This window comes from Triturus cristatus, chromosome 9 (assembly GCF_964204655.1).
Source record: "Triturus cristatus chromosome 9, aTriCri1.1, whole genome shotgun sequence".
Taxonomy (NCBI): domain Eukaryota; kingdom Metazoa; phylum Chordata; class Amphibia; order Caudata; family Salamandridae; genus Triturus; species Triturus cristatus.
The window spans coordinates 793,764,618-793,787,936 of NC_140592.1; the positions used below are offsets into that span (position 1 = coordinate 793,764,618).

Genomic DNA, 23,319 nt, shown 5'->3' on the forward strand with positions numbered 1-23,319 from the left:
TCCAAACGCCGGTGAGTGAGGTGTGTGGGGAAACGGTTAGTTGATATAACTAGTGTAGGTGCAAGTGGAGTGAAAGGTAAGTGTACTAAAACAGGGTAGGTGATCCACTTCAAACAAATTTAATAAAGTGTGGTCAACACCCTGATTAAAAACAATTGGCACATCTCTCACCATTAGGTGTATGAGTGATATGTGCTACAACAATAATAAAAAAGGTCAACACTTGAGCTGCTGGCGGGGTCATAGGTTTACGGTAAAGTTATTTCGACGCAACCGACACTAACAATTAGTGTGTTCCTACCCTGACCACATTGTCTCCACAGCCTAATGGGGTTGTGTGTTCTTGATTTACACGGCACCACACTTTTTTAGGGTGCTGTACGTGTGGCTACCACTGACACCTCTTAGAGGTTGTGGCCACCACCAAAAAGGTGCAGGTAGCCGTATACATTGGTCCTGAAGAATTGCCATTTAATTAATATCCAGGCAGTAAACATGTTGACCTTTTTTATTATTGTTGTAGCACATATCACTCATACACCTAATGGTGAGAGATGTGCCAATTGTTTTTAATCAGGGTGTTGACCACACTTTATTAAATTTGTTTGAAGTGGATCACCTACCCTGTTTTAGTACACTTACCTTTCACTCCACTTGCACCTACACTAGTTATATCAACTAACCGTTTCCCCACACACCTCACTCACCGGCGTTTGGAAATAAAGATCTCCGACAGGAAGGCCCCCTTTGGGTGCCTGATCGGGCATTGCACCGCCGGCCCGATAAGGAGCAAAGACCCGGTGATGAAGCAAGACACCCGCTTGTTGGGTGTGTGAGGGTCTTCATTTCCAGTAGGAGTATCTTTTACTCCGCGCAACTAGACCGTGTTCACACCATCACCTTGGGACTTAGTGATTCTAACACACACGACGTTATTATTAGGAACTGCATACCCTCTTGTTAAGTATTGATTGTTGGGCATGTATGCTGGACCTGCAATATCATCTAGTTAGAGTATTATTGCAAAAGCCCCTCCTTTCCCCCTTCTTGTTTGAGAGACACTATAACTAGTGACCAGCATATGCCAGGCCAACTTCTCACACATGCCCACCCAGTATTGAACTAGGGTATAAGAAACGAGCCTGACTGAACCCGAGTCTGTAACATGAGTATTCCCAGGTGAGGTCGCACAACCATACCATATATTACACCACTTTCCTACAAACATGCCATTTTATGACTCCACACTTTTCTGGGAGAAAGCAGACTCAGCCTTTGAGTACTTTAACTACAGCAGGGCCTCAGAGCGCTCTCTGTGCCTTTCTGCTCCCACCCGCTAACCACATCATCAATTTAGCCACCTTCACGATAAAGGCTTCCAGTATCACAAACAGCCTCAAGTCCAGCAGCGATTTCCTCAGCCCTTTGGTAGCTGCGGTGCTCACAGGAGAGGGCAGCCCAGTCTTCATCTCCTCCAGCTCCCGCTCTCCCACTGCCAGCCCTAAAACCTCTTTAGCATGCTCTTGCAGGAACACAGCCACCAGTCGGAGGCAGGGCCTGACATTTTCTTCCAGGGTGGCAGGCTTTAAATTCAGACAAATGGGTCCTACAGATTCTTCAGCCAGGTTATGCTTTACCAATTCTCGAAACCCCATTGCACCTTCCACCATCCTCTAAATGGCTGACGGAGAACCACGCGTCTCTCTTAAAGCAGGATGTGCAGGCTTTTTTGGCCAAAGGATCCAGTCTGGGTCCCCGTACCAGAAGTATGTTGTGATTGATTTTCCAGCTGCTTCGTGGTGCCAAAAAAGGATGGGGGCCTCTGTCCTATATTTGAGCTTAGTCCTCTCAATGCCTTCCTTCGAAAAGGTAGGTTCAAATGCTCATTGTGGCCTAGGTCTTGTCTGCACTCGCCTCTATAGACTGGACGGTTGCGCTGGAACTGCAGGACACTTATTTTCACTTTCCAGTCCTGCAATCCCTCAGGCGTCAACTGTGGTTCACGGTAGGCCACAAACATTTTCAATTTGCCCCCTTTTTGCTTTACCAGTGTCACCTGAGTGTTAAAAAGTGATGACTGAGGTTGCAACACCTCTTCAGAGTTCGGGTCCTGTCTTCTGCTACCTTGATGACTGTTGAATGCCCAGACTACAGCAAACCTCTTAATATCTTTGGGGTTTACTATCAACTTGCTAAAGCCACACCAGACTCATTCGCAGATGCTCCATTTCATCGGAGCCATTCTGAATACAGTGCCATTTTTGTCCAGATTTCGGAAGAGACTGCACAAGATCTGCAGTGGTGGCGGCAGGACTCCAATTGGGTCAACAGCAGACCCCCCCCCACCCCTCAACGCCCGGTCCTTACCCCCACCCAGTGCTCACAGAAGTGAATAATGCATCCCCTCTTGGTTGAAGAGGCTATCTGGGAAATCTGGAGATCAGAGGCATCTGGCCTCCGATGGAGGCCTGCTCCATATCAACATCCTGGAGATGCAAACCATCCACTTGGCATTGAAAGCCTTCCTACCTTCCTTCAAAGGGAGGCTGGTGCAGGTGCTGACGAATGACACCACTGCCATGTGGTACTTCAACAAGCAGGGTGGGTTGGTTGACCCTGTGCCAGGAGGCTTGGATTTCTAGTGGCTAGACTGTCAAATACATTTTCTGGTGATTTACCGCCTGGTGGGTTCCTTGAATGGAAGTGGATGAACTAAACCATTGACACCTTGCTGATCATGAATAGCAAGTACACCCAGAGGTGGTGCGGGTCCTTTCCAGAAATGTGGGAAATGTTAACTATCTTTTCGCCACCATCAAGAAGCGCAATATAATCACTTTTGCATGTTGGAATTTCCAAGGCTCTTGCTCGGAGAATTGTTCTACGTAGAGTGGAACTCTGGGCTCCTGTACGCCTTCCCGCCTATACTTCTTCTGGCCCAGGTTCTGAAGAATTTCACGACAGACCGGGCCCAAGTCATTCTAGTGTCAAAGAATTGGGCATGGAGAGCATGTTATCCTGAACTCCTGGGCATGAGCATTGGTCATCCGATCAGGTTGCCCCTGTGTGTGATCTCCTGTGGGGCAGCAAGGCAGGGTTTTGCACATGTTTTTTTACATGTTTGGAGATTCAGCGGTAGCAGTTGAATACTTTCGAACTTCCTCCCGAAGTTGTTGGTCCTCGTGGCAGCCAAGCGTCCCTCGACCAAATCTGCTGTTGAGATAAGTTTGTGACTTGGTGTGCTTCTCAGCAGATAAACTGTCCAATGTTCTGTTACTTCTGATGTCCCTAACCCAGCAAAGACGTGCTTTGGATACTGCTAAATTGTATGTGTCCGCTCTTTTTACATTTTTACGTTTGCCAGACCAGCCCTCCTTATTCAAATCACCAGTTATGATGTGTTTCCTCAAAAGGTTACAACACATTTGCCCCTTTTTTTTTTTATTTGTTGTGGCCCAGTGTGACATACATTTATTCCTCACATTCCTCATGTGAGCTCCTTTTGAGCCTCTCCACAGTTGTTCTCTCTGGCTGCTTACCTTCGAGACAATATATCTTGATGCCATCGGTGCGACTAGTGAGTGAGTTGATGCACTGTCTGTTAACCTGCCCTACCCCATGATCTACCCATGTATTCTGGTTTTATGGACTTGTGCTTTCCTCTCATGTTGGCCCGAACATAACCCTTCTGGCATTCTTTGCTCTTCCTCACCCCTCTATGGAAGAGAAGCGACTGCACTGGCTGGATCTGAAAAGGGCCCTCCGCTTTTACATTTTTCACACTAAAGAACAGTGGGTGGACGATCAGCTTTTTAACAGATTTTTTGGAGCAAAGAACGGCAAGGCTGTGCAGAAAAGAACCATCTTAAGCTGGATTGCCCTGTTCATTCAGATCTGCTACGCACTCACCCGAAAGCAGCTCCCTGAAGGTGTGAAGGCTCATTTTACCGGAACCGACGCTTTCACCACTGCCTTGGCGCCCACAGTGTATGTCCTGGACATTTGTCAGGCTGCTACGGGAGTGTCACTCCATATGTACATGACACACTATTGTCTAGACAGCCAGGTCTGCAGGGAAGGGCATTTTACCTAGTCAGTCCTTCAGGACTTTTTGGTTTGAGCCAATTCATACCACCTTCTAGAAGGTTCTGCTCTTGTATGGTCTGAAAAAGAATTCCGGATCCAGTCTGAGGCCTGGCGAATAGTCAAAAGGGGAGGTAAGTAACTTGTTCGTTTAGCCATGACTCCAGATGGACAGGGTCTGAACCCCAGTAACTCACTTCAGCGTGTCTTCATCTAGGATTTATTTTGCTGACTGGATACATTCTGTGTAACCAAAAGTGAATAGGCATTTTGATTCATTTTGCCCTACCCCCATAAAGTGTATAGCCTATAAGTCATTTAGTTTAATATAGTAACATGACTATTTGTTGTAGTTGTGTATTACGAGTATGCATTCATTATTTTCCTAGAAATTAAGGTTATACAGTGGTTTGGTTACATATCTAACAGTTGTTCCAGGCACCTGATGGTGCTACGCATAGATAAAGCTCTGGAGCACACCCACAAAAGAGTACAGGAAATAACCAGGTTGAAAGGAAAATCCCAGAGACTACCGCTGTACCAATTTTAAAAGCAGGACTCTATAATCTTGAAAAGAGAGTTCAGGAATGTAGCATTTTTAGTCTCACAAAAAAGATCAACGGGCACCCAAGGATGTACAGAATTAAACTAAGGCGAAATTATACTCTAATCTTTCTGACGTATGGTGTCAGCAATTCAATCAAGAATACTATTACAGAGAGGGGGAGTTCAGTAATTGGAGTCTTCATCCAATAGGAATGATCAAACACTGGATCCTAGCACAATTCCTGGTGGTTCCAACCCCAAACACTTGCAACACAACAAAATCAACCCTTTTTGGGGAGGGAGTGAAATGAAGCTGCAGCAAAGTGGGTGGGAGTGTGAGGTTGATAACCCAGTAGCCACCCAGGGAGCATCACGGCAGATCAGTTTAACCAATGGTGAAGGCTTCCTCCATCAGAAATCACATTTTGACCTGCTGAAACAGTCTATTCTCCTCCGCAACGATGCCTTTACTGGACCTTATGCCAGCATCCTCTTTCTTTCAGTAATTACTCTCCGGTGCGACTGGCTGGCATACCTCTTATTGTAAATTGGTAATTCCTGGTTCTATCGTGTGTTGTCCAGATGATAGTCCTAGTATTCTGTAGGATCAAAAAGTCATCAACAATGAGAGTTATTGGCAGGAAATTAATTCTGTCTCGCCTCCTGAACAGTTTTATTTCAATGGCTAGAAGGATCAAGCATGTTTGAAGCCAATTCTCTACCCTGTTTGTTTATACACACATGTCCACACCTCACTGTTTTATTTCCCTGAACACCGGAACCTTTTGAGTTAGTACTGAGTTTCTTTTAAATATAAAAAACGGTGACACCCCCTCATTCATCGATGATTGTAAAGTTGTATATTCTTTAGTTCATTCCCGTGTTAGGAATCCAGGTATTTCACTGTTGACATGATTGTTGAATTTGATCTTCTTTAGTTCATTCTGTTCGTGGGAATCTAGGTATTTCACTGCTGATAATGTTCTAAACTAACGTTTTTAAACATTATTCCACTAGCAGCTTGGTTACCTATTGTTGCACATGGCCCATGCTTGATTATGGTTAAACGAGCAGCTTCTGTTTTGTATATTGCTCTTTTTAGAAGTGACATGATTGCTCTCTTAAGACCTTTGTTGCTGCCAAATCACAGGCAGAACTGACATGGAGTTTGACCAAAAATAAGAATCTACCACAAATGGTGCAAAGACCCTCATCTGTACTGGTCTGTGGGTGGTATTTACACGATTCACGTGTGAGCCCCCAAATTTTAACATCTTGCCTCCAGAGGTGACAGCCAGTTCCTGCCTAGCTCTAAATGCAGGTCCTCTGGTTCTTCTGAAAACAATATTTTAGTTGTGCAGCAATTATTCTCATTGGTTGCTCAATCACTTCACTAAATGTATTATTTTGATAATAACCACTAGAAGCAGTGACGTTCAAAAGCCAGCAGTGATGTCCCATGTATGCTTGTTAGAGAGGAAATGTAGTCTATCTAGCCTTTAAGGAAGCTATGTGCGGGCAAGGCCTGTGTTACAAATTTGTCTTTCCTATTTGACCACAAAGTGTGAGCTTCGCAAGTCATCTTTACCTTCATCTCAGTTTCCTTATGTGCCAAAATTTTGTCTGAATTCCGATATGAAAAATTGCAGTCAAATTCTGGGCATTTGTGTTTTGCAGTTCTCGTTTTATATTTAAAATATGGTTTGCAGCTCAGATCTGTTATTTTCTGGCGAGGCGTGCATTTCATAAATATGTGTGGAACGGTCTACATAAAATAATTCTTGTTAGCAAATGGTGTTCATTCTCTTGTGATTACTTTTCCACGTTTGCTTTAAAAGTAAAGAAATTATCTTTTACATTACATGTCTTCATTGGTATAATTTGTACAGTGTGCAGCCCATAGAGCAGTTAACTTGTTGATGGCAAGTTGGGCTTTGCATGAGTCTGAAATGTGCAATGGATAGTGTGTGTCCTACTTGAAAACTGCAATGTTGCGCATAAGGGCCAGGAATATGTTCAAGTCTGTGACAAACTTGGTGACGTGGTTAAGATGGATGATGCACAAATGAGGCCATCCAATAGTGTAAATGAAACACCCTCATTTGAAGAATTGAGACATTAATTTATGGATCTGGCTCTAATGGGGAGAGTTTTGTGTTCTGAGTGAGGGCCACAGTTATGATACTGTCGTCCTGCAATAAACTTGTCATTTCAGTTACATGTGTTAATGGGAGAAGCACTTGTCCATCATGCTTCAATGATGCATCGATATTACAGTTCAAGGGATGACAGTCCTGGCAGAGAGCAAGCACACAGCTTAGATGCTGTTTCAATATTCGGGAGAGTAGAAGGCGTCTTAGTATCTCTTTGGAATGAGAGCTGCTTGTATATTTTTAGAACACATGATGGTAGTGACTTCTCAAATTTGGCAGATTACACCAAAAAAGATCACCCTACTGTGCCCAGCTATGATCTAATGGGAGCCCCAGTCTTTATGTGGCGCTTGAAAAGGAGGCCTAGTAGGGCAGTGTGATTTTCTTTGCAGAAATGCTGGTCGAACACAGTGTGCTCTACGGAGGACATAGAAGGGAATTCTAGAGGCAACTGGTATAGGCCTTTTGTGTGAACGTGAGAGCAGAGACGAAGCAGGTATCTTGTGTTTGAATTTTAAATCCCCGAAAATCTGTACCAAGGGTGTAGTGGCACAGTGATTGCTTGAATCCAATATGGGTATCCTAGGAAATGGAATGTTTGAGTATGTTTTGTTGAGGGTTTCAGAGATGAATTTAAAGGAGGTGCAACGGTTCGTTAATATTAAAGATAACTGAAACAGATTCTGATGGTGCTGCTGAAGAGCCCAGGTTCCAGGTACTTCTAAAAGTATATAAATTGTCGGCTTTGATTTAGCACCTCAATCCTATAGATATAACGATTCCGCAAGTATATGACCATATAAATATTTTATTGTGGCTTTGTGCTCTAAAGACGTAAAATAAAAGTTGAAAGTGAATTCTATTTTATAACTGTATATGAGGCACAGGTTGTCTTCTACAAATATTGTTGTGAAAGAGGTCTAGGTTGCAAGACAACTTAAACTGATAGCAAGCATTTTTTAGCTTAAAAAATAAACTGACAAACTTTATTCTTATGTCTCATGTTCCCTCGTTTGATATTTCAGGCCCCAAAGTCAAGAAGGCATCGCCAGGTAAAGGTGGAGTCTTCTGAATCTGGATCTGACCAAGGAAAGAAAAAATTAACAATGGAAGAAAGAAGCAGAAAGAGACTACACCCACGGTTCAGAAAGACATCTGAAACTCAAGGTAGCTCTGGAGTTTAATCTATACATTGTGTTCTTTCTACCTAAAAAGTATATGTGGAACACAGCAGAGCATTAGAATAATTTTAAGGTAGTTACGGTATTAGTTATGCTTTTGGGCGAGGAGAATGTGAGAAGTAAAAAAAAAAAAACAGGGCTAACGGACATTTTTTATAGAACGATTTATGTAACTGAGTGGACATGACAAACCACTGGCAACCAAAAATATCTAATTGGACTACCTTCATTATATTTAGTTAATAGGTGTGTGCAGAATCTTTAATTACAATACTGAAATATTGCTTAGAGCACGCACGTGGCGCAAACAATCCTTTAATGAACACCTTTTAGGCAGCATGATTAATTGTAGCAATTTCCTTTAGGCCTCTATTATGTCGAAATGGTAGTCTTTATCATCTGTAAGAGTCCCAGTCCCTGATAATTGTTTTCTGCGGTCTTTGATCTTGTACATGATTCCAAAGTGGTCAGGTTCCAGACGTTGAAAGATGGATCAACAAGTTTTTTCAAAACATGCAAGTAAAAACTATTTTGCGGGCTCAAACCACCCCTATTGCCTGCATCAGCAATCACCCTCCCAGCTTCTAGTTTTTATTGTCCAGGTTTGAAACTGAGTGGTTGTGGACTCCTTTAGTCGATATCAAATTTGAAGTGGCATTGGTAGGTTCTACGTTATAGAAATTATGCATAAAGGTGATTGTCCTAAGCATTTATGGGACAGAAAATTTGGTCACAGAAAGTAGTGTTTGGTCAGGACAAAATACAACTCCATAGTTAAGTAAACAGGACTTGGCAGTAAATTATGTCAAAGGTACAAAAGGTGATGGCAGGATACATGCAAAAAAGTCCAACTACTGGCAATCGCTTGGGGTAACATTCCAACCATATGCAAAAAAAAACAGTCTTGACCCTTCTCCAAAAGGAGCAGTCCAGACTGAACTGCCAAGCTAGGTCATCTCTGAATAGGAACACAAGCAACTCAAGTCTGGTTTTACCCTGATTGGGGCTCTTCAGTCAGGTATAGTTTGGTTCCAGTGCCACAGTGAGCAAGGGACCCACGTCTAGGCATACCCTTGGCATTACATCAAACACACAAAAGGTGATGGGAGGATGCTTGCAATAAACCTAAACACTGGCAATCGCTTGGGTAATATTCCAACCCATTGTTGTTTTGCCCACCATACCATCTCAAATGAAACCCAGCAAATCAGTCTTGACCCTGCTCCAATAGAAACAGTACAGCCCGAACTGCCAAGCCAGGCCTTGCAGTTCGGGCTGGGTAGTTCAGGCTGAACTGTTCCCATTAAAGCAGGGTCAATACTGATTTGCATATGGCTTGGTCCAAATTGAGGTTGCAGGGTGTGCAAAATACAGAAGGACAGGCTGTGTCCCTGAAGTAATTACCAGTGGCTGAGATTAATTTAAGCATTCCATCCATCACTTTTTTGTATACTTTAGTGTGTCCTCTTAAGTGGGACAGGTATGCCTAGACATGGGTCCCATGCCTGCTGTGTCACTGGGAATCAAGCTATACTTGTCTGATGAGCCCCAACTAGTGCGAAACCGGTCCTTGGTTGCTTGTGTTCCTGTTCAGGGAGGGCCTGGCAGTTCGTTCTGAAATTTTCCCATTTGAGCAGGGTCAAAACTGATTTGCTTCTAAACAGGGGTACCAGGTTGTGCAAAATAACAATGGACCTGAATGTGGCCCAGAGTATTTACCAGTAGATTAATTCAAGCATTCCATCCATCACTTTTTTGTAGACTTTAGTTCGCTCTAGCAGGGTAGTAGTTACTGAGATCTTTAGATTTGCATATGTGGATCTTGGTATCAGTACATAAGCACCAATCATAAGGTTCAGGTGACATGGTCTTTAATACTATGAAGTTGTGGAAATAGCACCCAGTCTCATTTCTCAATTTTAATTAATGGCAATCGCATACTACAGATGTATTTTCATTTTGGCAAACACAAATTTTCTTTACTTTTCTTGAAAATGCTTGAGGGCAATATGAAATACATGTCGGCTGTGATAATAAATTGCAAATTTCACACCATCCAAGCTGTGAAGCTCCATCCTCGAATAAATATTACTTATTTGAACCTAAAATAACTTGTACCTGATTGATAACGAAAATGACCCCATTTAGGTCACATGAGGCCAACTGGTGGGAAGATTTTGGGCCCCCTGCACTGCCGGCCCCAACTCCTCCATCCTCAGTGGTTAAAAACCTGGGGATGAGGTAGGACACCGCCTTTTCCATGTGGTTGCAGATCTTGACTATGGTGGGCCATCGCACCGTGAAGAAATTCCTTTCTTCGCTTCCTTCCTCTGAAGGCTAGGAGAGTGGTGATTCACACACTGATCACCTCGCGCCTTGAATACTTTTACACCCTCTATTTAGGAGTTGGGGAGGCTCTGCTGAATCGTTTGCAGATGGTCCAAAATGCGGCGGCTAGACTTCTTTTTTGTTTACCTAGACATTCTTCAACTCGTTGGCCCTGAAAGCCTGTTAGGAAATGAATCCTATTTAAAGCCCTGGTTCTGGTTCATGGGGCAGTGCACTTGTCCAACCCTGGCCATCTGCAAAGAGATTTGCCCAGTATCTCCCCTTCAGAGCGCTGCGTTCTGCCTCTGCTTCCCTTCTGTCGATTCCTCGCTTTAGGTGTGGCCGACGAGGCGGCAAAGCTTTCTCTTTTCTGGCTGCTAAAGCTTGAAAATGGCTGCCACACAAGCTGCGTCTGATCCCCTCAAGATTATATGCCGCAGAAAACGTAAAACTTGTTTTTTCTCTGTGGGGCTGTAAGGCTTGTTTCTCTTCAGTTTTTTCCATGGGGCGTACCACGGGGATCCTTCCGTTAGCACAGGAACACTCCCCAGAGTAGCCGCACGCTCTACCAATCTCCTATCCATTTATTCATAAGAGTGTCACTTTGCACTATCAATCAGCACCTTCTTGCAGCCTCCATCACCAGTCCACATTTGAAGTTTAATTACAACTTCCTGTGCTGATTACTTAGCTGCTTCTTACTACTACTTTAGCTCTTAGGTAACATTGCTTGAATGAAATATCACTGACATAACTGATTGGCAATTTCGATGACTAAGGATAATAGGGATATAGCAGAGAAGTTGCTGGTCCTAATCTTGTTAGAGAAACCTCTGCAGGCATAAAGTGGGGCAGACTCAGTGCATACTTAATTTGCAGTCAGTATCTGCAGCAGCAGGCATAAATTAGAACAAGGCTTGGCTAGGTAGAAGAAAAATCTTTTCTCCCATCAGTCTGCACACTTCCCATACAAGTGGGCATGGGACGGAGTTGGTCTGCTCAGGTGCCAGATCCTCATAGGACCAATGCACATCCTGCCAGGTGGATGCCTGTCCCTTTAAGGACAGCTGCCGGAAATTAGGGAGTGGATGGATTGAAGTGTGAATAAAGCTGCTTCCCCCTTGTTAACAAGGTGCACAAAAATAACAGCATACTTAGAGCAAATGGAGTTATGGATCATTTTCTATTCTAAAATATCAGGAAAGCTATTTACAACATTTAGAGCTACATCCACTGCAACTGTATGAATCGGTGGTTCTTGAAATATCAGTTATGTCCCTGTAATTCACCCTTTGATCTCAGTGATAGTTCTGGCCCAATACTGTTTTGTTATCTGTTTCACATTTCTTCTGAACCATTTATTGTGTTGCGTTTTAATTTTGATTTTTTGGTTCAGGAGTCTGGGATCCAGTTACTTTCTGAATAGACAGCCTAGAAGATCAGGAATTGAATATGACAAACAGCGTGATGATTGAGTGATTGATTGATTTACATTTGATATAAAATAGTCCTTTGTGCAATCCAGTGGAAGCAAGTTCCTTCTGAAAGGCTAAACAGCCGATCGTAGCAAGTTAAGGTACTATTATTGCTGTGGAAGGAGCCAAAACCCACACATGTATTTTTTTTTAAAGAATTTGTAAAAATACATCTTTGCATTCAGCTTTGCTGTCAAGCCAGGCCTAAAACCAAGTTACCTGGCTATTACTTGTTGCAACATTTCTCCATTGTTGGTAGCATCTATACGACCGTGCCAACATTGAGAATTCCCTTTTATGACTCAATACATCAACACTCACCAACAGGGGGATTCCACAATGTTTGATGATATTCGGTTGGGTTATAAAACCTATTTTGACATAATTGATCTGATGGTCCCTATATGCTCCAAATGAGAGAACTAAGTTAAACCATATGGGTAGATTCTTTTCTAGACATTTTAACAATAGTGACAACTACATTTTATTGGGGTACCGTATCTGTTAAACCTGTTGGTAAATATTGTGTTGCAGTTGTTCCCAAGGCCCATGAAACGGGTCCCATTTGTCAGAGCTACCAGTAATGGATCAGGCGATGTAGTGTGTAATGTGTGCTATAGTTGGATTGTGGATATAATGAACATGATAATTTATCAAGACTTAATATTTACTCCCCGATACATCGAAAGACTGAATACATTTTGTTAAAGTGCCTTGATGTTCAACGTAATGGCTGCCTTTTCAATGTGGCAAAGATACTAACAGTGGAGAAAACTAGTTACATCCATGAAACCTTTTCTCATGCTGTTTGCAAAATGTGCTGTCAGTCACCTTTGCAGTCTAGAATCAAGATCAAATGCTTAGCAATGAAATCTTTGACCACTAACTTTGTCCACGGTTCAGTTTCAGATGAAAAAGACATCCGTGGGAGTCTGAGTATGCCAGTAATTATAGAAGAAGATACTTCCAGTGAGAAAGGTATGGAAGCAAATTAGTTAAATCATTGATGTTTCACTCTGTCGTACTGCCTTTCTTTTTTGTGCCTTCATGACAAAATGATGCATTCAGTCCCTACTGGCTGCCCAACTCACTAAGCATCCTCCACTCAGACCCATCATGAGACATTTTATTTTGGTTTGTATATGTATGCGCCAGCGTGCTGCCTTTTTTTTTTTTTTTTTTTTTTTTTTAACAATTTCGGAATGGTTTCAGATGTATTAAAACATGGAGCGCCATCGGCACATTGAATGAGATGGCTCCTCCACAAGTATAATCTTACACCGAAATGAGTGTCAATTGTCAAAAAGATTTTCCTATTTACAGTGAAGGAAAGTACTGGTTGTGGTAAGGCTGCATAACTAAGTATTGCACATCACGTTATTTGCTTCTCTAGCCCCAAAAAAATCCAGTGGAAACACGTTCTGATATACTCATCTAAATTTCCAGTCATCCAGAGAGAGTTGGCATCTGGCAAGTTGTTGGCGGGTCGATGTGCCATTTTTCAAATCTGTTGTCTGACCCGAGAAGAATACAACTTTTGATCCTATCCCTAGTTAAGATCTTTACTGTACATAGACATACCAAAAGTAATGGGCTGTTGACGTGGAGGGATAACTCCTCTGGAAACCAGTTCAATTTTTCAAGTTGTTACTGCATCAGCTCCCTAACATCTCCTGCTTATATGTGATTCTGTTACTTAATGTAGTATATTTCCAAAAATCTTTCTAGATTTTCCATCTTCCACATGTTAGTTCCCTTATTTCTTCTCTTGACAGTGATATACTTTTTAATAGACTAAACCCCATATTGAAGAGGCAATGGCAAATGTATCTAAACTGGGTTGCAAGAGACCTACTGTTTTACCAAACAAAAGTCCTGCATGCTCAGCATTGTATGTCTTCTTGCAAATTAGAGAAGGGCGTGTGAAAGAATTTAAGCACATCCTCCTAGGTAGTTATCAAAAATCCAAATATCTTAGTTCTGTTAAACTTGATCTAAATCTGTTTTTTTTTTTCAAAATTATCCGGGACCTGTGGTTTGAAGAAAACCATTTTGTAATCCCTGTTGCTGGTGCATCTTGCTTGAGACATATAGATCTTGTCGTCTACGTAGGTTCTCATATGCACTTGTATTGTCTGTAAAAATTTTCTCTCCAGTTTAAGGTTTTTAATAAAATATCCGGGTGTTGAGAAAAGAATGACTGGAATGCAGGTATATATATTCATATATTTACTGTTTTTAATGATACATTGCTGTTATTTTTTTATTTAGGTCGTTTGGTCCATCAGATCTAATCATCAGCCCCTTAAACAGTTTATGGAACAGATAATCCTTTCCCTTTTAAACACAGTAACATTTGTTAAATTCTTTGCAATTGCAAGCTCTCCACTCTTCTTTAAGAATCGGCACAGTGCAATAGAATACGTTGTAAAGTACTTGCATAACACATAACTTTCTTACACATTACATAAACAGATTTGATGGTTTCCCCATTTATTGTCTCCCAATATCCTCCAGACCGTAAACATCAGCCATTGTGTGGCAGAAAATGCAGTAGTCTTTCTCTGCAGGAGTTCGAAAGTGAGACGTACAGTTAATTTCTCCTCTAGATATAGCATGTCCTTAGCAAACTCACAATCCATCCCTGTGTCTTGGAATGGCACTTCATTCTTAATATTATGCGTACATTTCCACATTACACGTGGGTTTTAAACATTTCTGAAAACTCGTCTGTTCCAAAGGTGCTTGAAAAGGCATCTTTACCGAGAAAATAGAGGACGAATGTCAGCCGTTCAGGTTGGCCATGTATTTAAGAAGTAGAATATCTGAATTTACTTCAAAGGATCATTGGCCATGTTCAAAATAGAGTACGCCTCTTATGACTTCATTTGAAGACCAAGTAACTTCCTCAAATATTTTCCTTCTAGACAGTTGCAATTCACTGTATCTGCAAGAATGTGAAAGATGAGAGGGATATTGTTTTCCACATGGCTTGCCCCATATTGCTTGTTATATCTAATCCGCTCTAATCCTTTCTGAAAAGGCCAGGCTGATTTTCAGGTCTCGCCTGAGCCAGCGCTTTAGCGCTGCTCTGGCGAGAGCTTTAGTAAACTGGGGATTTGGAAGTGCAAACTAGTGCTTTTCAGGCCTCCAAATACAGTGCATGTGCGCCGGCCGCGCGCACCATTTGGCAGCCTGCCTGATCACTTTCGCGGCCGCTTTGATGTTCTCAGTGAGCCGCGCGGCCACTGAGAACATCAAAGCGGCCGCGAAAGTCCTCACTATTTGCCACCCTCTCCCTTATCCCACTTCCTGCTTGTTGTACAGGCTGCTGCTTATTGGCTGTAGTGGACCAAGAAACATTCAGCTTTGAAGCAGCACTGTTTAAATCGTGTTTGCTATGGCATTCTACAGCGCACTTAGGGTGAGCAAACTAGTAGCACTAGCAACAAGCATTGGCATAGCCGATAGGTCTCGCCTTTGGGACCTTATAAGTGTTTAGCCATGCAACAGTTGCATAACTAAACACTTATAGGGTCCCAAAAGCGAGACCTATTGGCTATGCCAATGCTTGTTTATCTTGGTGCCGTTTCCTGCTGATGGTGCTGGTAAAAGCTATACCAAGATTGTGTCTTGGAATTCACCACTTCCAATCCTTGATGTCTTTAGCCACCGTGGGCCCAGACTATTCTCTTTCCAAATGCAAGAACTTTAGTCTTTTTTTTCTTAAGTCATTCTATTACTGCAATAATTGACAAGGGCGACCTTCTGAGGTTTAAGCATTATGAAAGTATGATGAAGAATTGCCTAATCATCTGCTTACAATATGGTGATTACTCGCCGTAGGAGGAAAAGCGTAGGCATCTTTTATATACTGTTGTAAATCAGATGAAAAATGTACAAAGATACACAAAGTGCACAGCCTTTCTTCAAGTCATTTTTCACAGGAAACTTCCAGATGCATTCATCATTTATCCCAACTTGCACATGAACACAATTAACTGACTGCTCTAGTAGTTTGGCAACACACAAAGCATAAATATTATGTCTCATTTTGCACCAGTCAAATGCAGCAAGAAAGTCCACAGAACAGTGGCATAACTGTTTTGCAGTTGTAGTGGGTTTTGGTACCAAAAAAAACAATACTGATCTGTTGTGCGGAGACCTGGTCTAAATCCAGCCTGTTCCTAAGGAACAATCCACTCCTGGGCTAGTCTGTTCTCACGTTGCCTTGGCATAAAGTTTGACAAACATTTGCAGTAGAATAGAAAAATTAACCTGTAAAGTGTGGAGGAGATCTCTCTCCAAATTTATACTAGATTATCATAATTGCACCACTCCAATAATATGCTACCTGCCCTCTCTCGTTTACCTAGATGAAAATGGTTTGTGATTTGTCGACTGCCATTCAGGCTCATTACGTATTAGGGACACTGGTATTTGGTCTGTGACAAGCGCTTGGCTAGGTTTCAAACTTTCTGTAATTGTTTTTAGCTTTAGAAAGTGAAACCAGTTCAAGCAGGCCTCTGTGCATGGGAAATTCTGTCAGCCTTTCGTCCACCTCTCAGCCTGTAAACCACGTTTTAAGGTCACCCAACATGCTGTCCTTGACCTCAGATAGACTGGAATGGTTTGAGGTTCCAAGTAGCTCCAACAGGTTGCAAAGTCCTCTTAATTCTGGATCAACTACTTGTTGCATTAGACACAACCATTCCTGATTATGCCACTTTATTTTGTCTGTATTCGGGAACAACCCCTTATTGAATTGAAAATATTTCTTTACTGACAAAACGGAGGAATCTATTGTGTGTGTGCAAATATTGCTATCTATGGAATGCTCTTTTCTTCTGGCTACTTCTGACCTCTGAATCCTCACCTTTAGAATATCCTCAGATGCCAGACTGGATCTGGAAGATTTAAAAAGCAATGCAGCGACGAACCGGGCAGCTTATAGCGCCACTTCTGCACGCTGACATTACTTCTTTTCTTTCTGCACCTTCAGACACTGATCTGGTGAGGAGATGTATCCTCCCATAAAAAAAATCCGACTCTGTGTTCAAGGGAAATCAGGTCCCCTCCAAAGGTTACAGAATGTAAACCCTGCCGGGACTTCTGTGACAGACCCACATGAGGGGTGTGCCTTCGGTGTTTGGGTGCAGGGCACGGCTTGAAGTCGTGCAAGGAGTGCACCCTCATGAATCCCAAGGTGATCCACAGTCACAAAGAGAAGCTGTTCATGGCGAGACACCAGAAGAAACTGTGCACGTGCCACTGCCACTTAAAATTGAGAGCGCAGCCTTCTTCCCCACTTCTAAAGCCATTCCCTTGACAGGCCCTCGTCACGGTGGAAGTCTTTGGTTAAGACTAAATCTAAGTCAAAGATTAAAGACAAAGTCAAGCACAAATCACCCCCATCTCTACACTCGGACTCCAGGAAGGTGATGAGGGAGTTAATGTGCCTCTATGTCCCACAAAGGACTGATACTGCAGCTTCTCTTTATGCACCTCAAATTTCGAGGGCTGTAGGTGTCGTTGCAGCAAATTGAGGCCTTTAGTGAAAGCATGCCGTACTTCTTGGGCACTATTCCAGTTCGCTCTGGCGTGCCTTCGGTCCTGCAGGAGTCTACATTTGAGTTATCACAGCAGATCCTTCTCTGCGCGGACTGTGCTCCTTTAACCTACCTCTGGTTTGACCTTCCAGTCTGGAACCAAGATCTGCGCCAGCCCCTTCAACATCATCACCAGCCCCACTACTGCCAGAGGAGAACTTTTCACCGATGGTGGTGTCCGACTCTGAACCAAACTCTTCCACTTTGGCATCCATGGGCCCCCATTCATTCTAACTTGGATAGAACATTGCCTTTGCTACGGAGCCGCATCAGGTGCTCCATCAGCTCTCTGGATCTGACTCTGATCAACTTCAGCCCTATGGAGATGACAATGGAGATGATGGAAATTAATTTCTCCCACATTGTAACAAAAATGTGTATATTAGACCTAGAAGAGACTCGTGGGTTGGACTTTTCCTGCAATACAGGTTCGGCTAGTAAATTTGAGTAGCCGATGGTGTGGCAAATGTTTTCTCTACATCCTTTTATTAGTGATTTTTAAGGTAAATGGTATTGATCCCTAGCCTACGGACCCCCCTAAATCCTGTCTTTGATATAGGATGTTAAATTAACATACATGATGCTATTCTTGCCCGGTGTGGTATATCTCATTCGGTCTTTGCCTAGTATAGTGAAAAGGGAGCATCATTTAGATCCATACAATACAAGAACCGTTAAATGCATGTTGATAGAAGTCTGCAGTTCAGTAGTGATTACAAAAGCATGCTTATAGGCCACAAGGGCGTATTTTTCTTTACCATAATTAACGGACTACTCAAAATTATGACCTAGAAGGCAAATAAGCTAGTTTACAAGTGATTGTCGTCTTGAAGAGAAGTTGGTATAGGAAACAGATGATTGATTAGTATTTAGACTTCAAAAATAAAACGTCCTGGTTCAGAACATCACTCTCAATTCGATGTTAAAAGCATGATTGTGGCTTGGCACTTAAGTATGTGAAATAATGAGCTTTATTTGGTTAATATTACACTGAGTTTTGCCCAAACAAAGATGTAGGGTGGTATTGTACTAGTGTTCTTGTTTGTTGTCTCTTACAAGCAAAACGGGTTGCGTGATATATTTAAAAACTAGAAGATTTCACTTTAAACGCTCTTTTTTTTTGTATCTTGTTTTCAGAAGCTCCATGTGTGAAGAGGAAAAAGCGCCAAGGGAAGGCACTGAAAAAACGTTAAAAGAACATAGACTTCTAGAATGGCTTCCTGTGCCAGGTGCCGAATATGGAGTTCCGATGAACAACTAAACCTTCAACAAATTCAAGATGTCTGCTTTCAATCCAAAATGATGTGAAGTGCTACAGAAGGAGTTAGAAGGGTCCTCTCGTCACCAGCTACACCGTCATTCTTTCTCTTCAGTCAACAGAGACAGTAATGTACACTACAAAGAAGTGTCACCCTGCTGGAGGAACACGTCACCGTTAAAGATCATAAAATACAGCCAGACAAGGAAGGGTTTATTAGAAACATGTGCTGCACCAATGATTTGGAATATTGTGTAGCAAACAAACTAATATGCCCTGAGCGTAAAGACAATGTATTGCTGATGCAGTAGCACACAAACTGCAACAGAAATGAGTACATAAACCTCACAAAAGGCAGAGAGGAGTTTTGCTTTGACCGTTTTTTTTGCCTTGGCAACTCTGATTTATTATCTTGATGAGCACCTATTGAGTGCAATAAACAGTTCTACTATATTGTTGATCAATACTTTAAGATTTGAAATGAATGAATCCCTGTTGAGTAATCATTTGCTCTTAATGTTATTGGGGTTTAGCCCGTTTTGTACATTCAGTAGCACAAGACATTTGGTCATTTGTTTAATTCATAGGATGCAGGTAAGCTTTCCTATTCTGTCACCGGACAGTCATGGGCAAGGTGCATCTGAGTAACAAGGAGATTGTTGACCACACCACAGTGTGCATCTTGGACACATCGCTTCACCTCACTGTACCTCACTTAGCTGCATAATTACATTTCACAACGAGATGAACTCTGCAAGGAGCTGTCAGAATGTTGCGTACCTGATTCCTTTCATGTGACGCTTGGCTCACATTTGCACAATGCTTTGCACTTGTAAAAGGATTTAGTCAGACAGATTTTCATGTGAGCAAACCCACTTCAGGAAGTTGGTGTTTCATGGCATGAATGCGATTTGATTTTGTGGGCACTGAGAAATGGACATATTTATGGATATTAATAAATGACACTCCTGACGAGACATATATAAAACCTGTTCCAAAGTCAGGAGAGAACACCACTGGAAATGGGAGGGGTGCAGAGGAAGTCGGTTCTCCATAGGTAAAAATATTTTCCCCATAGAGGAAAAAAAAGAAGTTAAAGTTAGCAAGGGCATTCATTACACCTTGCTTGGTAGATTTTTCCATGATCTGATGCAGACGTATATTTGCATACCTGAAAATAGAATGCACTACGGTTTGCTGGGATCATCCGTGGAAAATGTAATTGTTGCCGGTTTCCAGGCTTACCAATGGAAATGTTGTTGAATGCTTTGTGGTAGCATGCTTAAGGCGAGTGGTAGCCAAGGCTCCAACGCTGCTAGAAACGAGGCATACGTTTTCTTTTACAAGTATTTGTAACAAATGGTTAAGAAGGGTGAAAGAGTGGGAAACATCAGTCACCATGTAATAATCAAAACAGTTCATTTACATTGAAATACATTCAGCAGGCTGTAGTAAATGCCCCCGTCTTTGCTAAGTTCATGTGATGCTCCTTTTTTTTATTATTATAATCATTTCTTTAATTTAATTGTATTTCTAGTATTCTGTATATACAACAGTTGTTCAAATCTGTCACTCTTTTGTGTTCATTCTTTCTTCACAAGACCTTCTATTCCAGAAGTTCAGTGGCTAAATCCTGGAATCTGAGAGCCCATGAATCCCCCTTGTAATAGTTATAAAAAGGCATTCTTGAATGCCCACATCTTCTTCAATGACATGCTCACTGTGATTGCCCCTCTATTGAGATAGAAGAGATATTTTTGTAAGATCAAATGAGTACTAGTGTTCTTGCATCACCTCTGACAAACCTATTACTCAATTCTTGGGATGGGACTGCACTTTGGTTTGTGCCCTTTTCCTCCATTTGCATAATTTGGGTTTTGCAGTATCAATCAAACATTGTTTACAAATGCTTTGGTTGTCTTATTGTTGCTACCAAGTAGTTATTGATTTTTTGTTGTACAGAATGTATCACTGCCTCTTAAAAATGGCGTGTTCAAGCAGTGTTGTTAATTTTTGTAATCTACTTAGCATCGTGCATCCTGCTGGTGCTTTCCACCCGTTGTCATATGTGAGCCCTCTAATTGAATCTGTGCCTGCAGTTGGCCTAGCGCTAGGGATGTTTTTTGGACGGGATCCACATCTCCAATGAAGCAGCTAAGGACCTTTGGTGGTGGATTATGGACACCAAACTGACATACGGCAGGCCATTCTTGTGCCCCGTCTATGGAGGCTTTGGCTGCCACTTAATGGCATTTTCCCATCTTTGCTCAGTGATGCCTACCACTGGTAGACCTAATTGCTATCTCCCATAATTCTCATTGTCTAGCCTTTTGCACTCTGGAGTTTCCTCCACAAGCAGATGCTTTCTGTCTTTGATGTTACTCTGGTCTCTTATACATGCTTCCCTCTCTGCTGTGGATCCCCCAGGTCATGAAGAAAGATGGAACAGAATACAGCTGATTTTGGTGGCAACAAATTGGACCAGGAGGGCCTGATGCTCCAAATTGCTGACCCTGAACATCTGCCCTCTACTTTAGCATTCTTTTCAGTAGGAACCACTGTCCCAGCAGCAAGACAGACTACCTCATCTGAACTTCTACTATCTACACCTTCTTGTGAGGAGATTAAGAAGAACCAACTGATCACCTGTCTGATGTGGTTAATGTAATTTTAGCCCAAAGAACAAGGGAGGGAGAAAAAGGTTAGAGATGCTGTGGACTCAGCCTCCTTGGGAAATTATGGAAAAACAAAGGAAGTCCACCTTTCATTCATGAAAACCTTCACTTAGTGAACACATATTATACTTCCAGTGATTGCTACCAGTGTTCCCAAGAAAAAGATATGGATTTCTTTAGTGAAAATAAGGTTTTTTTAAAATAACCCTCACCCACCAAAAAGTCCATTGGTGGCATGCTTCATCATCGGGTTCTTCCCGCCCTGCTGCAGGATGGGCCGTGCTATGACCGACCGAGACGTGGGAGCACTTTTCGTGGAGTAATACTGTGTGATATTGTGAGAGTGGAAGGGTCAGAAAGAGTAGTGAGTCTAAAAAATACCTGGCTACACGGAACCTACACTATTAATTCCTATAGAAGGTATCGTTAAAATGGGGGTTGGAGAACTATACACTATAATGAGTGAACTTCTCCCTGGTCTACGTTTTTCAAGCCTTCTCCTAGGCAAATAAATGATCCCTCTAAACACTCTTGGTTATCCTAATGGGTGTCCCTGAATAATTTCCAGGTATAATGTGCCTTTAAACATGCATAAATACAAAACCCAATCAGTATAACTTTTCTATGCCATATGTTCATAGCCTAACGAAAACCCCCTGAGCTGTTCACGGGAGGGGAGAGGTTCTTGTAGTCAAACAATTGTCAAAGCTGCTCTCTCACCCATGACTTGCCTGCCCCTTGACTACACCAGAATTTGCAGCCCATACCACTTTTACCCTTGTTTGCGCCTGCTTTAAGTAGGTGTTAGCTTTTGATGCAGAGCAGATCTGGCTACCTTAGATCAGGCTGTGTCAAATTTATGGAGGGAATATGTTAATCCGTCCAAATAATGCTCCCTTGACACAGTGTTTTTGTGCCTTAAAAAGTGCACTATTCCGGCGTTAAAATGCCCTTTTTTTTTTTTTTTTACTGGATTGTGAATACCAGGCACCGCTTTGTGGCGCTCTCATGCAAGCGCAAAGGCTTAGTAAACCTGGGTCTCCATATCTGCATTGGGGCATGAGAATGACCGAGGGAATGGTGGCATCATGAGAACACTCGCAAGACCACCAGATTTATGGAACTCCTGTGAACCAGTAAATAATCAAAGCATCACATCTTGATCCAGAGTACTCGCACTTATAAGGATGTAGTAAGGTGGCATTTTCTTGTCGCAATTGCTTCTTGTGCTATGTCTCTGCAAACAGACCTGGGCACTGCCACTGTTACACCGAAAGACAGAAACGTGTGCCCTTTGTTGACAGAAATATCGTTCCCCGGGTATCCGACGAAATAGCAGCAATGCTTTCTGACTGTTGTAAGGCTTTATGAAGAAAGGACTTCCGCCGGAAGTATTGGTTCTTTAGTATTACGTGGCTGCCACGTGGAAAGCTGGAGAATTCTCTTAAGTGACGGGCTTCAGCAGTAATCTTCCTAATTCCAGAAAACACCTGACCCCATCAAGTGAAAGTAAACCCTTCTAATGGCATTTAAATCGATAGTCCGCAATTAAGCATTGGCTGGCGCGCGGGTGTAATCCTCGCGAGGGATGCTCGGAGCGCCGTGCTGGAGCAAGTGTTATTTACAGATTGGAAAAGCGATGCTTCGCCGCCTTCCTGCAGGACCTGAAAGAAGTCACGAATAGCTTTGTTTTAAACACCAGAATGCCTATAGTAATGGTCAAACTGCCTTGGAGCTACAGTTCACGGGAAGTAGGGCAATTTTAACGATTTTTGGGGCCCTGGGCCAAACTTATTTCCAGGGCCCCTTTTCTGAACAACTTTGAATTTATGATCCAATTTCAGCTCTTTCATGTCCTCTTTGGGCAGGTCACTGACAGCGCACAGCACACTTTCTGAATATTAAATGTATTTACATCTAATAATCCGGGATAATGGCATATGCTTTAAATATTTTAACATAGCAGCACCTCACAAATATTTCTGTAAACATTCTCTGGGACACCCTCCCA

General features: G+C 42.3%; 1 protein-coding gene across 1 annotated transcript in view; it reads left to right on the forward strand.

The window, feature by feature from the left end:
* The window catches only part of SNAPC1 (small nuclear RNA activating complex polypeptide 1), a 124,408-nt gene extending 104,203 nt beyond the window's left edge, over window positions 1-20,205 (forward strand). The window contains exons 8-10 of the mRNA XM_085626186.1: window positions 7,808-7,949; window positions 12,670-12,744; window positions 18,513-20,205. Coding sequence (XP_085482312.1) covers window positions 7,808-7,949; window positions 12,670-12,744; window positions 18,513-18,568 — 273 coding nt within the window. The 3' untranslated portion in view covers window positions 18,569-20,205. The remainder of the gene's footprint in view (window positions 1-7,807; window positions 7,950-12,669; window positions 12,745-18,512) is intronic.
* Window positions 20,206-23,319: the final 3,114 nt, after the last annotated feature.